We start from the raw sequence: 15000 nt of genomic DNA, 5'->3' as shown, positions 1-15000 counted from the left end.
TCGCTTTGGATAAAATCATCTGCTAAATAAATGTAATGTAGCAGATAAGATGAACTCACGCTTGTGGTTGTTCTTGCGCTGAAAGGGCAGGGTGTGGCGCTCGGAGTCTTCCTCGCCTTCCTCGTCCGCCAGGTGCGTGTGTGTGTAGTGGTAGCTCAGGCCCGGACGGTTCTTATAGCGTTTCCCACAGACTGGCATTTACAAAACACACACACACACACACACACACACAGACACAGCTCAATGTTCGTGAGATCATCTTTGCAAATAAAGTAATCTTTCTATGGTATCTTTCTAGCTTCCAAAACACGCCTAAATAAATGGCCAAATAAATAAACAGAAAGCCACTTCAATAATATCTGCATGATTTTACTTCAGAAAGTTTGATAATTGTCAATCAAAGTGATCACTCACCCATCAGTGATTAGTCTACAGCACTGAGCCTGGTTCAAACAAGCCTGGCCTTGCAAATAGCTAGTTATACCATACACCAAGGGTCCCCAAACCTGGCCCCGCACAACTACAGGGTCTGCTGGTCTTTTTTGTCTTCACATTAAGGTTGGTTTTCAGCAACCGATCCACACCCATGAAACCAGGTGCTGTGACCTATTTGCTTTAATTGAAAGCAGTATTTCAGAGCAGAGGGTCATAAAAAAAACCACAGACTCTGCGGGTCTTCGGGGCCGGGGTCAGGCAGCCCAGGCCTACGGGACGCAGTGATGTAGATGTACTGCTGTAAGCACAGCGCAGAGCATGCTGGTGTGGTGGTCCTGGGTACCCCACTTTGTGGAACAGAGCATGTCCTCTATATCCCCACAAAAACAGTACTCACTGTCACACACATAGGGCTTGTCTCTGTCCTCCAGGGAGGCTGGCTCCTGCCTCTTCCTCATCCCTCCCACACCATAGGCCTACACAAGGACACACACACACACACAAACACACACACAAAGAAACTGAAGCATATACACATATAAAATACACATACTGGAGTCACACATGGAGTACAGTCAACACACACAGGCACACACACACACACACACACACGTGCACACACGCACACAAGCACAATCTCGGATTGTGCGAGTACAGGAGTGAAAAGTCCCGGTCGCTCAGTCAAAGTGCGACAGTCGCACTGAAGCGCGACCCCGTGTATCGACTGAAGGTGATTCGAAATCTCTCGTCCCCGGCCACCCGATCCGTCTGCACTGCAGGTTCATCTCAAGGGCTTTTCCCTGTGGTGGATAATGCCCAGAATATCTACAGCCTTACACCTCCAAAACAAAACACAAAGAAAAACAAGAAAAGGCAGCTATCCGTGGGAAACCATGTCACACGTCTACGGCACGTGAGGGAGGGGGGGATGCATGAAGACAACGTGTCTGGTCTTTGTTAGCCGCAGTCAGAAGTGTAACCTGCCTGCGATGCTACCTGCCAGAGCAGCGCCATTTAATTAACAGCACATGAGGTGAGAGAGGAATTTTATATGCAGCGCGACTCATCAGGCGTAGGGCAGGAGAGTGACAGCTGCTTGGCCACACCCACTTTTCCCACCTTCATCTCTGGAGACCAATCAGAGAATAACACTTCTTTTTTTTTTTCTTTCTTGCCTGTACACGGCGACGGCAGTTTCCGGAACCCCATCTGAGTAGAGAAGCAGCAGGAACCCTCCCCTAAAAATTGCCTTCTGCGGTATGACAGTGACGGCTACATTAGCGTTACTGTTGATTGGGGTGTTAACTTCGGAGGCAATAATTTAGCGCAGAAACAAAGAAAGTCGGCGATCTATTTAGGGATGTGGAGGAACACGTCTACGGGCAGGGGGGGGGGGATGCGATGCGCCGCAGTGCGTGGGTGTAGCACTGCTCTTGAGCGAAGCAAAGAAGTGCCAGCCAGTCAAATCAGTAATCAGCTAAACGTGTGCTGTGGCCATAGTGCAAACAGCAGAATAGTCTTCCAGGAAAAAAAAACCCTTGCAGCCCCGTCACCTTTTCCTCCTGGCACAAAGGAAGTGATGCGCACACACCACTGCTGCTCATTAGTATTGTAGCCATGCTTTTTAGAGTTCAGCTCCCAGAGCACTACCAGCTGGAGGTGGGGGCAGAAAGTGTTTGGTTGAATTAGCATTCCTCTCTCTCTCTCTCTCTCCCTCTCTCTCTCTGTCTCTTTTACTCTCTCTTTCTCTCTGTCTGTCTCTCTTTCTCTTGCTCTCTCTCTCTCTCTCTCTCTCTCTCTCCCTCTCTCTCCCTGTCTCTTTTACTCTCTCTTTCTCTCTGTCTGTCTCTCTTTCTCTTGCTCTCTCTCTCTCTCTCTCTCTCACTCTCTCTCACTCACCCGGCCTTTGGTCCGGTTTTTACGTTTGGGCATGTCATCCTCCATCTCCTCCACCTCCAGTTCATGAGGAAAGTCTCCCACAAGCAGCTTCTGTAAGAGTGCAAAAGGACCCCTGAGTCAGCAGGGGCACCAGAGAGCATAGCAGTGCAGAAGTACCTCCCAGACAGCAGGGGCAACAGAGAGCACTCCCACAACTGGCAGCCCAAGGTGATCTTCCTGATTGCTGTAGGCATGCAGTGTACATTTGTTTGCTGTATCCACATGGTTCAGATTCATATTCTCCTCTGGAGCTGAAATGAAATTTAAACGTGTTTAGCGCAGTGGGTGTCATTTCAGCGTCACCTGGCAACCCCAAGTTTCCAGCTGCCAAACCCAAAGTTTCCATGTGATGCTCGCAGTGACAATCGGACTTCACTTTTTAAATTCTTTTTTATTTTAGGAATTTTCAAAATATATCAAGAATTAAAAGGAGAGGAGCCATGCGTTCTGGCTGCATATTTCTGGTGGAAAGCTGAAAGCCTCAGAAATAAACAAAAGTTAAATTGAACACGCAAAGAGTTAAAGAAGTTAAAGTCTTTGCAAGGATTCAGAGCATTCTGTCATGCATGGGGTGGTACAAATCCCCAGCCTGCTCCCCCTAGGCTCCTGCTCAGGTATGCAGTCAAGCAAGCCCCTGGATTTGAGGCCTGATCCCAGAGGAAGCCTGTGCCGGCTGTGCCAGTCCCTTAATTGGTGATAATTGGCTAATTGTTGACCTTCGGGATTATTGTCATGTCTTGAGCAGGTGGAGCTGGCATACATGATCGCTCAATGGAGAGGCTGGGAACTCATCCGGAAGGAGAAACCAGCACGCTCACACATGCATACACGGCCATACACACACACACACACGCACCTGCACGCATACACGACCACACACACGCACACACACACACATACACGCACCTGCACGCATACACGACCACACACACACACACACACACACACACACGCACATGCACGCATACACGCACACACACAGACAAACACACACACACGCACAAACACACACACACGCACGCACGCACGTACGCAGACACACTGAGAGTGTTGTTCATGAGCCTCCATTATAATACAGATTATTGAATCACTTTGTGCACTTCCTGCGAAAGTTCACCTGCACTAGCGCCACCATTCATGGCAGCTTAAGACTGAATGACACACATTAAATGTAAATGTGATAACACACATTAGCATGAGGTAACAGCTTTTGTCGCATCATACAGTGTACGTCATAGCAGTTCCACTGTGTGTGCATCAGGGCAGTGATATATTTAACAGAATGTGGTACCAAAGTAATATGACAAGTGTTATGTCATGCTTATGACAGCGCAATGTAGGCTCATAGGCATATGGTTCGATTAAATTCCCCCCAGGCCTAGCACATCCACATTAAGGCTTGATTTTTACCTGTGAGTACAGCTAAGGTAAAGCACCTTGCCCAAGGAAAGCCCCGCTCCCTCAGGCATATCCAGCTGCTCCGGGGAGCCAGAGGGTCTGAGGGTTTCCATTTGCACCTCGGAATCAGACTCAAGAAACTAGACCATGGGAATAACAAACTGAACTGCTCAATTGCAGTTGTACACAAAAGCTTGGACACCCCTGGTGAAACTGTTAAAAAAAAAAAAAAACATTAAAAAAGATGACCTGACCTCTGTATAGTTTAATGTTAAATACAATATATTTCTGTAAATTAAAAATTGAGAGTAATAAAACAATGCGAACGTTACAAATGCAAAAGTGTGGATGCCTTGTCGGTTAGTACTTAGTAATCCCTTCTTTGGCAGACTTATAACAGCTTCCAGAAATTTCCTGTTGCCAGTTGCAAGTCTTTCTATTCTTGCATTTGGAATCTTTTTCCACTCGTCCTTGCAGGACCATCATTTTTTAACGTAAGTATCCATCTTCTGACTCCAAACACACTGCTGGTGTATATGTGGGCAAAAAGCTCAATTTTGGTCTCATCTGACCATATCACCCAGTTCCAGCCGATGTTCCAATACTGGACTTTCCTTAGAACCAAATGCTGTGGTCAGATGAGGCCAGAATGGAGTTTTTTGACCATACACACCTGTGCTGGAATTGACATCTGAAAAAGTATGTCAACACTGAAAAGGATGTCATGCCTACAGTGAAATATGTTGTCATGGGGGTTGTCTTGCGTCTGTGGGTCCTAGGACTCTTGTTTAGGTAAATACAATCATGAACTACAACAACTGCCAAGACATTTTGCACAAAATCATGGGAAACCCCCAAACCTATTATACCATTATTTACTAATAATTATTGTCTTCTGTCGTACAGGCTTTTGATGATGTACAGTCCCGTTTATGCCAACTTAAGTTTGTATTAATTGCAAACAAACCCAAGATTATGTTGTTTACTAACTCAAAAGAGTTATCTTCAATTCTTTAATGTATTTCAACTTCATAAGGCAAAAAAAAAATGTTAGAATCAAGTTGCAAGTGTTTGGATATCTTAATTGATCGTCATTTATCTTTTAAATCTCACATCGAAAATCTTATCTCTACGTTTAAATTGAAGTTAGGGTTCTATTTCAGGAATAAATCCTGCTTCCTGTTCGAGCTAAGGAACGCCTGGTGTCAGCAATATTCTTGCCACTGCTTGATTACGGTGATCTGCTTTATATGAACGTGTCAGCGCAAAGCTTACGAATGCTAAGTTCGGTCTGTCCTTGTGCCTTACAGTTTATTACTGCTTATGATGTTCTTACGCACAACTGTACGCTGTATGCCAAATCCGAGTGGCCTTCTGTGGACTTACGTAAGCGTATCCACTGGTACAGTCATTTACATATCCATCCTCGGGATACGTCCATCTCACCTGTGTACACATTTGCCCAGATACCGTGGTCATTACGGCCTATACTCACAGGATGTTTTTCCCCACATTTGGAACAAGCTAAGCTAAAATGCCTTTAAGTGCTCAGCCCCCTCTACATGGAATACACTACACAGCGACTTCAAACTGACTGAACTGATTTCTTTCACCGATTTTGAAGGACCTAGAAAATAACTTTGTTGTTAAATGTTTCTGCATAACTAATTTTTGATGCTATATATTTTATTTGATTGATGATATGGATTTAGATTGTATTTTTGATATTATTTTACCGAGTGTCTTGTCTTTTATGTTGTCTTTGTCATAAACCCTTATGCATACCTTTTATGCTACCCCTTGGCCAGGTCTCACTGGCAATGACACTTTCACCTGGTTAAATAAAGGCTATAAAAATGATAAACCTAACCGCTACCACTAACCCGCATCCATCAGGAAAGGCAAACTTGGCCACAAATTGATTTTTCAGTAAGCCAATGATCCCAAGCATACTTCAAAATCAACCATGAAGTCCTTAGAGGAAAGAAAGATTAAGGTTTTGGAATGGCCATCACAGTCCCCACTCTTAATATTATTGAAATTCTGCAGGGAGATTTCAAACATGCAGTGCATGCAAGGACACCTACAAATATTTCTGAGCTAGAAAAGTTCTCCAAGGAAAAGCGAGAAAAAATTCCGAAATCAAGGATAGAAAGACTTAACTGGCTACAGGATTGTATGTTTGGGACCTGTTTTTGATCTGTCAGTAGAGGTGTTACTCGGTACTAACTGACAGGGTGCCAAACTTTTGCACATGCCTCACTTTTGGCATGTTCACGTTATTTTTTAAATCTGTAATAATTTCAAATAAATACTGATCATGAATGAAAATTATGTAGAGGCAGAGTCAGCTTGCTTTCACCAAGAGCTTCACCGGAACATACACTTCAACCGGGGGTGTCCAACATTGGCACACAGCCAACAAGAGTTGAGGATCACTGGTCTAATCACTGCACCTCACAATGTCCAAGTGAGCAGTGCCGTACTTTAAGATGTTATGGTGGAAGATCTGCAGCAGATCTACTGTATATGTAAAACTAGTCCCTCTGGACTGAGAGGCTCAGGCTTTGAATTGAAGATCGTCCATTTGGTTCACTCTCAGAATGCCAGTTCGTTTTTTCCAGACAGGGTCTGATGCACGTATGTTACTCTGATTAGATTAGTGGTGTGTGTGTGTGTGTGGAATGCCGCAGATGGCAGCATCAGACTGCAAGGTAAACCACACATCAGAGAACAACTGTCGGCACCCTGTGGTACTGCTTCGCCCAAAGCTCGTACTGTCAATGCGTCTGCACGTGTCGCAGAGTTCGGGGACATGGGTGAGCGTGTGTGAGCGTCAGCCACAGAAGGTGGCTTCACACCCTGTAGTTTGAATGAGAGCACAATTATTTTCCTTGGCTGGTAACCTTGGGTCATTTCCTCAGAGAGCTCATTGTATCTCTTGATGTCCTCCTAAAGCACAGAAATTCATTTGTGTTCCCTGTAGGGGACATGAGTCTCTGGTCTTAATCTCAAGAAATATATATTGTTCTATGTTGAAGCCTACACTACAAGGGACATTCAATGAAAATAAGAAAACTATATTTCTGAAAATATGTTTGCTGCAACATGTTTTTGTCATCCAAGACACTTGTGTTACGTCATAAAATTAAAATACCTCAACTTATTTTTCAGCAGGTGCCTCAGACGGACTTGCAACCAGCGAGGACCGTGGTTGGAATCTGTATCAGACCATCTTGTTTGGACAGACCGTGCCAATGTGCGCGATCCTATGCTGATTCTCTTTAGCACAGCTGTGCGAATTTGTGTTTGTGTGCTTCTTGGTTGATTCCCTTAGTGTGTATGTCTGTGCGAATGTCTGCGCATGCCCCTCAGGCAATGCCCGGTTGCTTCGCTGTGTCGAGGCCCCCCCCCCCCCGCCCTCTTACCTGGCACTCGCTCATTGGCTCCTCCTCCTTGGTCTCCACCTTCTTGTCCAGCGTCTCAGCGCTGAGCAGGGACTCCAGTACCGGCCCCTCAGGCACCCCCCCCTCCTTCTTCAGAGAGGCCTCGTAGTCTGCTAAAGAGAGGGCAGGCCTCAGCGCGACACCCCGACACCCCCAACGCGCTCGTACGCGCGTCTGTCGAAATTTTAGGGCTTGCAATTAAACCAAACTTATTACGCCCTCATTAATAAACGGCAAGCTATAGCGAACAGGGCTCATTATGATCTTATTAGGAAGCAGCCCACGGAAAAGCACTCTCCTACCGATCTTGAACTCGATGGGTCCTAGGCGGGGGTCCTCTAGGATGTTTAGCCGTCTCTTCTTACGCCAGCAGCGGGCGGGGTAAGTGTAGAGCTGTCCTGGGGCCAACCCTGCAACAACAAATCCGAAGCCAGAGACCGTAACTGTGACAAGAGCACTTCCCAATCACAAGTGGCCTTGACTCAGCTACCGTTAATGAAGTCTGAAGTCTGACCAATCCAAATCCGGCATCGATTGAGCAGCATCCGAGGACACGCGTGTCAAAAGACTCAACAGCGTGAGCTAAGCTAAGGATATTTATGCATCCAGTCCACATACAGCAAGAGAGAGATGGAAAAATCATCAATAAAACAGTCTTATATTTATGTGTGTGTAGCATCCTGGCTAATAAAGTGTTTTGCATAACCCAAGGCCTATATTTCCCATAGAAAAGAGAGCAGAGGCTCAGTCAAACAGGGACTCCTTCACAAATCATAAACAGCAACCATACTGCTGATGACAGCAGGCACATAACCAAGCATAAAAATTAGGAGGGTCATTTGTGATTAGCAGATGAGTCAAAGTTTTGATCGAATCCCACAGAGACCCAGAGAATCAAGTGTAATCAGAGATGTGAACCTGCAGATGACTGACTGACAAGTCAAACACAACACACATGCATGTACACACACACACACACACACACACACAAACCGGTACACATACACAGATGTACACCCGCAAATACAAACACACATACACAGATGTAAACACACACAAACAGACATATATATTTATATATACACACACACCATGCACAAACATGCACACATAGAAAAATGTACACATACGCAAACACAGGCACACACACACACACACACACACCTGGCCCGCGGTGATTCTTCTCCATCCAGATGTAGCAGTTGCTTTGGGCCACGCCCGTCTGGGAGTCCAGGAAGGGCAGCCGCATGGAGCGCTCGGCACACAGACGGGCATTATAGCTGCGACAGTGCTCTATAGCCTCTCTGTAGAACTCCTCCCCCAGACTGGAGGGGGATGGGGGGGGGGGGGGGGGGGAGAGAAAATTTAACCAGGCAGGACCCACCTTTATTATCCACCTTTATTATTTAGAGCTAACGGCTGACTGGCACACTGCATATGGCATTATGGCATGTAGCTGCAAAAATAAAGGCCATATTCTAAAATGAAAAAAATTAAGACTAAATTCTAAAATGAAAAAGGACATGTTTAAAATATTTGTTTTAAATGCTACAGGGATGATACGGCTGGGATGCCATTAATTATTTCACTTTATTTATTATACGACTATAAAGATTTTGGAACTTGCATGATAATGACATTAATGACTTTTCTGGTATCAACACCAATACCAATATCAATACTGACATCAGTATCATTGCCAACACCAATACCAATGGCATTACTAATACAGACATCAATAACATTACCAAAACCAATACAAATAGCATTACCAACACCAATATCAATAGCATTAACAATAAAGACATCCATACCATTACCCAAAGCCATTACCAATACTGACATCAATATCATTATCAACACCAATACCAATGGCACCACCAATACAAATACCAATATCATTACCAACACCAATATCAATACTGTTACCAATACAGACATCAATACCATTTTAATAAATGCTGACACCAATGCCGATACTAATAGAGAAACAAATGCTATTTTTAATACTTGCTGTAAAAACAACTAATAATTATAATAATTAAAATAACAAGTATGACAACAACAATAATGATAACATTAACATCATAATCATCATTATTGTGAATAAAGGGTATTTTATCTCTGTTCTCTGTTCAGATTTTGAGGCAGATTTTTTTAGGGAAAGAAAAGTTGCAGTACATGTGATTACGCATGAAGGACTGAGGAGCTAGAGCCCAGAGAGACCCCTGTCATTCTGGCCTTCCCGCCACTGACCGCCAACCGCAAGGCTAGCCCCGCGGCGCGGCTGCCTGTCTGAGCAACGCCGTCATCCTGCATCCGCAACCGCGCATTTCAGCGTCTTTACGTCTTCCACCCCCCACCCCCCACTCACACCCACCCTCCAGAAAAAAACCAAAAACAAGATGGCTTACCTGTTTTTAATGACGGTCCCGCTGGATTGCCTGAGAGGACAGAGCGAGCGAGAGAGACACGCACACGATCAGTCTTTCCCAAAGTCCCATTCATCTCCGCGGCGCGCTTTGCCAGCGCCGCCGTTTTACAGTCCATAAATGGAATACGACACCGCACTGAGCCTCGAGACAGCACAACAACAACAACAACAGGGCCCCGAAATCATAATAACTCAGCGTAGCGTCGCTGTCCCCCAACTCGGTCCATTAGACGCCCGCGCTGTCTGGACGGTGACCCCCCGTTTCCAATAAGAGTGCTCAAGGAGTTACGGTTGTAAGGAGACGTTACCAAAAGCACCTGGAACATTCACTGTGGCTTGTGAAATCCAGGTGCCTTACGGTGTATCACCTCACAAAAACAATGCGTGACAAAATGCATCACAATATATTCGGCCTTCCAAAATTGTTCACACCCAAAAAATACAAAGTACTAAACTAAGCTGGATTTTAATTTTCAAACATGGAAAATGCAGAATAATATTTCTCAAATTGTCATGTTGGTCCCCCCAAAAATGTGCTACAAATATTCACACCCCTGTTTTCAGGACTTTTGCACATTTCTCTTTGCAAGGATAACGCTATTGGTTCATCTTCTACGGTGTTTTATAACATTGGTAAACACACTGGGGCTCTTCGACCATTCCTCTACAATTTCTACAGAATCTTCAGATCCTTCGGACCCTTTGATCTATGTTCAATTCAAATTCAAGTTCAAATCTTCAAATTATATTTTCAATTCAAACCGAAATTTTTTTAGATCAAGTTTAAGTCTGGAGACTGTGATGGCCATCGCAAAATATCAATTTTGAGGACAGTTAACCATTTATTGGCTGATTCTGAAATGGACTAGGGATCTTTTTTCTTGCCGAAAGATCCATTTGCGGCTAATATTGAGCCTCCAGAGAAGTACTGCAGCAAGTACTGAGCCATTATGTTTGTGAGATTAACCTGAACAAGATCCCGGGATGAAAATCAACCTTCTAACATCAAATATCCACCACCATATTTCACCATAGATACGCTGTTCTTTCTTCCAAGGTCAATCCCACTGCTGGTGTGCACGTCAATAAGCTCGATTTAAAAAAGCCACAGCACCCAGTTCCAATCAAAGCTCAAATTAGGCTTGGCCCAGTTTCCAGCAATCCTCCATATAACGAGGTATATAAAAATGGCAATGGTGCTATTTCAATACCATCCAAACAATTTTGTGTTTAGAGTGTATGTAGCCTACATACGTTCCAGTGGTTTTACACTCCTTCATTACTGACCAAATAGTGGACTTTTTTACTTACTTGTTTATAACTATCTCCTGAAGTCACTGAATACTTGTGTAACAAAATATTTTTCTCTGATTAATTTGGATTTTTTTGAGAGTACAATAGAGCTCATTATCTGTATTATTTTATTCAGCTAGCTTTGCTCATCTATATCAAGGGTGTGAATAATTTTGGAGGACACTGTAAGAAATAATCAAAATAGTCAAACATGAGAAAACATGTATTTACATTCCATATAATTAATGAAATATGAATATTAAATGCATGCATGTATGCACACAACGGTCGTATGGAAGTAATTAACGGCAAAGGCTACCATATTTTAACAAAGAAAAAATGTATTCTTTTCATCCTCCATTTAATATTTTAACATACATTACTTCTTCATGAGGGAACTCCTGTCACTCAAATCAGAAACCAGACATCAAAAAGGCAGAAGAACAGTGAGGGATGAAGTCCACAGATACAGCCTGGTTAAAAAAAAAAAAAAAACTATAGACCAGCACTACTTAAAAGATGAAACGGAAAAGGTTCCTCTCAGGCAGGGAATTGTGGGAGTGTATAACCGCAGGCTCCCAGAAGGCACATATATATATATAGTGGTCTACATGGCTATATAGAGCGGGGTATGTACAGAAGCTATTACATAAACGCATCTCTGGGGCTTTTTTTTAGCGCCATTGTTGGTTCGCGTGCGCTGAAAGGACGCTGGTCTATCGCTGCCCCCTCCGTCCCGGCGGTAAGACCGCCCCTGGCATCGCGAGCTGGCCGCGCCAGGGCCGGTAGCTCGTCTCCAGGAGCGGGACGGTGACACGCGCACACGCGCGAGCGCGCCCCTCTATCTGACGGGCGGAGGAGCCGCGTTGGCGAGAGCAGCCAAACGCGCGCGAGCGGACCCAGCCGGCAGCGGACGCGACCGTGGGCCCCCCTCAGAAAGGACCCCCCCCCACCCCACCCAGGACCTTGCAGCGGAAGTGGACACAGGGACAGGGTGAAAATAAGGGGGGAAAGATAATATTTTGGAGTCTGCAACGCAGGACAGCCTTGCACCTGCATTGCCGTAACGTTGCGGAAATGTTGTCTGTTTATCGCCATCTCCTCACGCAAGCCCTGAGATGGGGAAGCAGTGTAATAGCACGGGGATTAATTCCCTCCATAAATTGCACAGACACACAGGCACGCACACAGGCACGCACACAGGCACGCACACACTCACGCAGACATACACACACACAGTCATACACGCACACACACTAAATGAAGGCACATATGCTCACAAACACAGAAATGCATGCATGCACACAAACACACACGGACACATAAACTCACACTCACAAATAAATGTATACACACACTACTACGCACATGCACACACAAGCATATGGCGACACACAAAAATAAACACGTAATCACACACACATGCACACACATGCATGCGCACACGCACACGCACACAGCTTTTAAAGTATTAAATGTATGATGTGGAAATAGTCTTGAGCTTAAAAGCTGTATAGGTCCTGAAAGCTGCAAGTCGGGGAGGTGGTGGGGTAAGAGAAAAAAAAAAAAACGTTCAAAATGCAAAGCAGCTAGCCCCTGAGGTTCCCCCCCTTCATTCTCCCCCTCCTCCCTCCTTCCACCACCCCCCCCACACACATATATCCACCCCCCCCCACCCCCTTTCCACCCCTCCCCCACTCCCTCATCCAAGCGCTGCAATTGGAGCTATCGGAATAAGTCAACCACTCAATAATAAGTTGACAGCTGTAGAAAATGGCTGCTTTCAATTCGGCCCCTTCTCCTGCAATCTCATTACATTATGCCGCGTCTGCTTGTCCTTGAAAGCTTAAAAAAAAAAAAAGTGTTTTGGGTTAGGATACAGGGGAGCTGGGGAGAGCGGCAGTCGCTCTGAAAACTAGGCCGAGACGGAGGAAACCGAGCCGCTCCGCTCTCAGCGTAGCGCTCGTTTCGAGACAAGGTGGGGGGGGGGGGGGGGGGGGGGGGGACACCTTTCCGGCAGGAAGAAAAAAAAAGGGGGCTTGCGCGAGGACGTGCGTGCGGCGTGCGGCCGCGCTCGGGGCGTGGGAGTTTCGCGGAGGGCGGCGCGGGCGGCGCGCTGCGTAGCGCAGTGCTGTGTGTGGGACCGCGCTGAGGACGCGGAAGCAGGGCGTTCAGGCCAGGGCATGCGTCATCGAGCTGGGACTCATTCGTCAACTTTATAGCCATCAGCTTGGAGTGGAGGCTGATTTTAACAGCAATATTTTGAAGCCTGTCTAAGTCTATACAAGGATCCGAGAATGAAGTAGAAAGAGAGGGGTGGGGTGGGGGTGGGGCAGGGGGATGGGGTGCGATTGCAGGGGAGGCCTGCAATTACACAACCCGATACATTAAATCACAAACCCTAAAGAGGGGAGAAATATAGGAAAAGAGGGAGAAAAGCAGACAGGGCAATGTCAAATGTACCCAAAAAAGCCCTGAACACACACATACAAACACACACATATACAAACTCACACATGCACACATACAAACACACACATATGCAAACTCACACATGCACACATACAAACACACACATATACAAACTCACACATGCACACATACAAACACACACATACACACATATAAACACACACGCACACATAAAAACACACGCACAGACACTCACACACACATACATACAAACACACATACCCACACATAAAACCACACGAATGCATAGTCAGACACACACACGGACGTATACACACACAAATGCACACACACAAAGACACACATACAAACACGCATGGACCCACGCATGCACACATAAATACACACACACACACACACACACACAAATGCACACACAAACAAACAAACACGCACACACACAGACACACACACTCAAAACCCACTGCACTTATTTTGCAATTCTGGGCACAGGGCAATAAAAGAGCCTGGAGCAGCGGCTGCCTTTTCACCAGTCTTAATCCACAGAGTGTCTCGACACCAGGCAAACAGAGAGGAGTGATTGGTCCAAAACAAAGCGCAGCACAAACACAGCGCATAGCTGGGAGCCCTGAAAACGTGCAGCGTGCAGGCAGAGGCGCGGCCCTCCGAGGGCCCCGGCCAGGGCTCATCGCAGGCCTCCTCTAAACCACCTTCTCAGACACAGGGAAGCGCATGGGGACTGTAGTCCAAACCGTGGGCTGCCCGCTAATAACACAGGTCTTAAGCAGGGACTGAATAAACTACAGCTCCCTACACTCCGTCCCGTCAAATCAATTAGCCACAATTAATACAGCTTCTGCTGTTAAAGAAACAGAGAGCTCCCTCTAGAGGCCAAATAAATTCACTAGGAGAATTAAAACGAGTATTGTCTGTGGTCAGTTTGTAATATCTATACCAGTGGTAACCAACCCGACTTCTGGAGATCTACCATCCCGTAGGTTTTTATTTCAACCCTAACAAAGCACACCTCATTCAACGGCTAGAGATCTCGTCGAGCCTGAAATTAGCAGAGTCAGGTGTACCAAATTAGGGTTGAAATGAAAACCTTAAAAGATGGTAGATCACCAGGAACAGAATTGGTTACCACTGATAAATACAGAGGCAGGGATTTTAAAAAACTGATGAGCATTCAAAGAGCTACATATCTCTGCCAGTGCTTCTGCACTGTGTTTGATGTAAATTCCATTTTAATTCAGCCAATGCAGAAAATTAGTCACTTTAAAAGAATTATTGGACCATTATTGGCCTTTTTTAAATTCATGAATTGAATTTTCAGGCAAAAACCCAGGTTGCGCTTTACCCAAAAATATTTCTCACAGAAACAGAGAGAGAGAGAGAGAGAGAGAGAAATGTACGGAGAGAGCGAAAGAGAGAGAGAGAGAGATGGAGAGGAAATATGTCTTTAAGACATTGTAGGTTAAAAAAACAGCATAATAGTTGGCAGAGAGAGCACGATTGAGTGTAATTTATTTGCTTGGTGGAGGCCCTTGCTCAAGGTGACTCACGCACTCTTTATTTTGCACATCCACCATTATATATAGCTGAATACACACTACGGCCAAT

The 15000-nt window shown here is 45.3% G+C and overlaps 1 protein-coding gene across 2 annotated transcripts in view; it reads right to left on the bottom strand.

The window, feature by feature from the left end:
- dpf1 (D4, zinc and double PHD fingers family 1) overlaps positions 1 to 15000 on the bottom strand; it is a 39938-nt gene that overhangs the window by 17277 nt on the left and 7661 nt on the right. The window contains exons 2-8 of one of the 2 annotated variants that reach the window (XM_035383692.1): positions 9632 to 9661; positions 8382 to 8542; positions 7520 to 7627; positions 7200 to 7330; positions 2335 to 2424; positions 833 to 911; positions 60 to 191 (exon numbers count right to left, since the gene is read on the bottom strand). In XM_035383692.1, the coding sequence (XP_035239583.1) occupies positions 60 to 191; positions 833 to 911; positions 2335 to 2424; positions 7200 to 7330; positions 7520 to 7627; positions 8382 to 8542; positions 9632 to 9661 (731 nt within the window). The remainder of the gene's footprint in view (positions 1 to 59; positions 192 to 832; positions 912 to 2334; positions 2425 to 7199; positions 7331 to 7519; positions 7628 to 8381; positions 8543 to 9631; positions 9662 to 15000) is intronic. The other variant, XM_035383693.1, reaches the window with a different exon arrangement.

The sequence above is a fragment of the Anguilla anguilla genome, chromosome 12, assembly GCF_013347855.1.
Source record: "Anguilla anguilla isolate fAngAng1 chromosome 12, fAngAng1.pri, whole genome shotgun sequence".
Lineage (NCBI taxonomy): Eukaryota > Metazoa > Chordata > Actinopteri > Anguilliformes > Anguillidae > Anguilla > Anguilla anguilla.
Note: the sequence above shows the minus strand (reverse complement) of the source record. Positions and strands in the feature narration are given on the sequence as shown.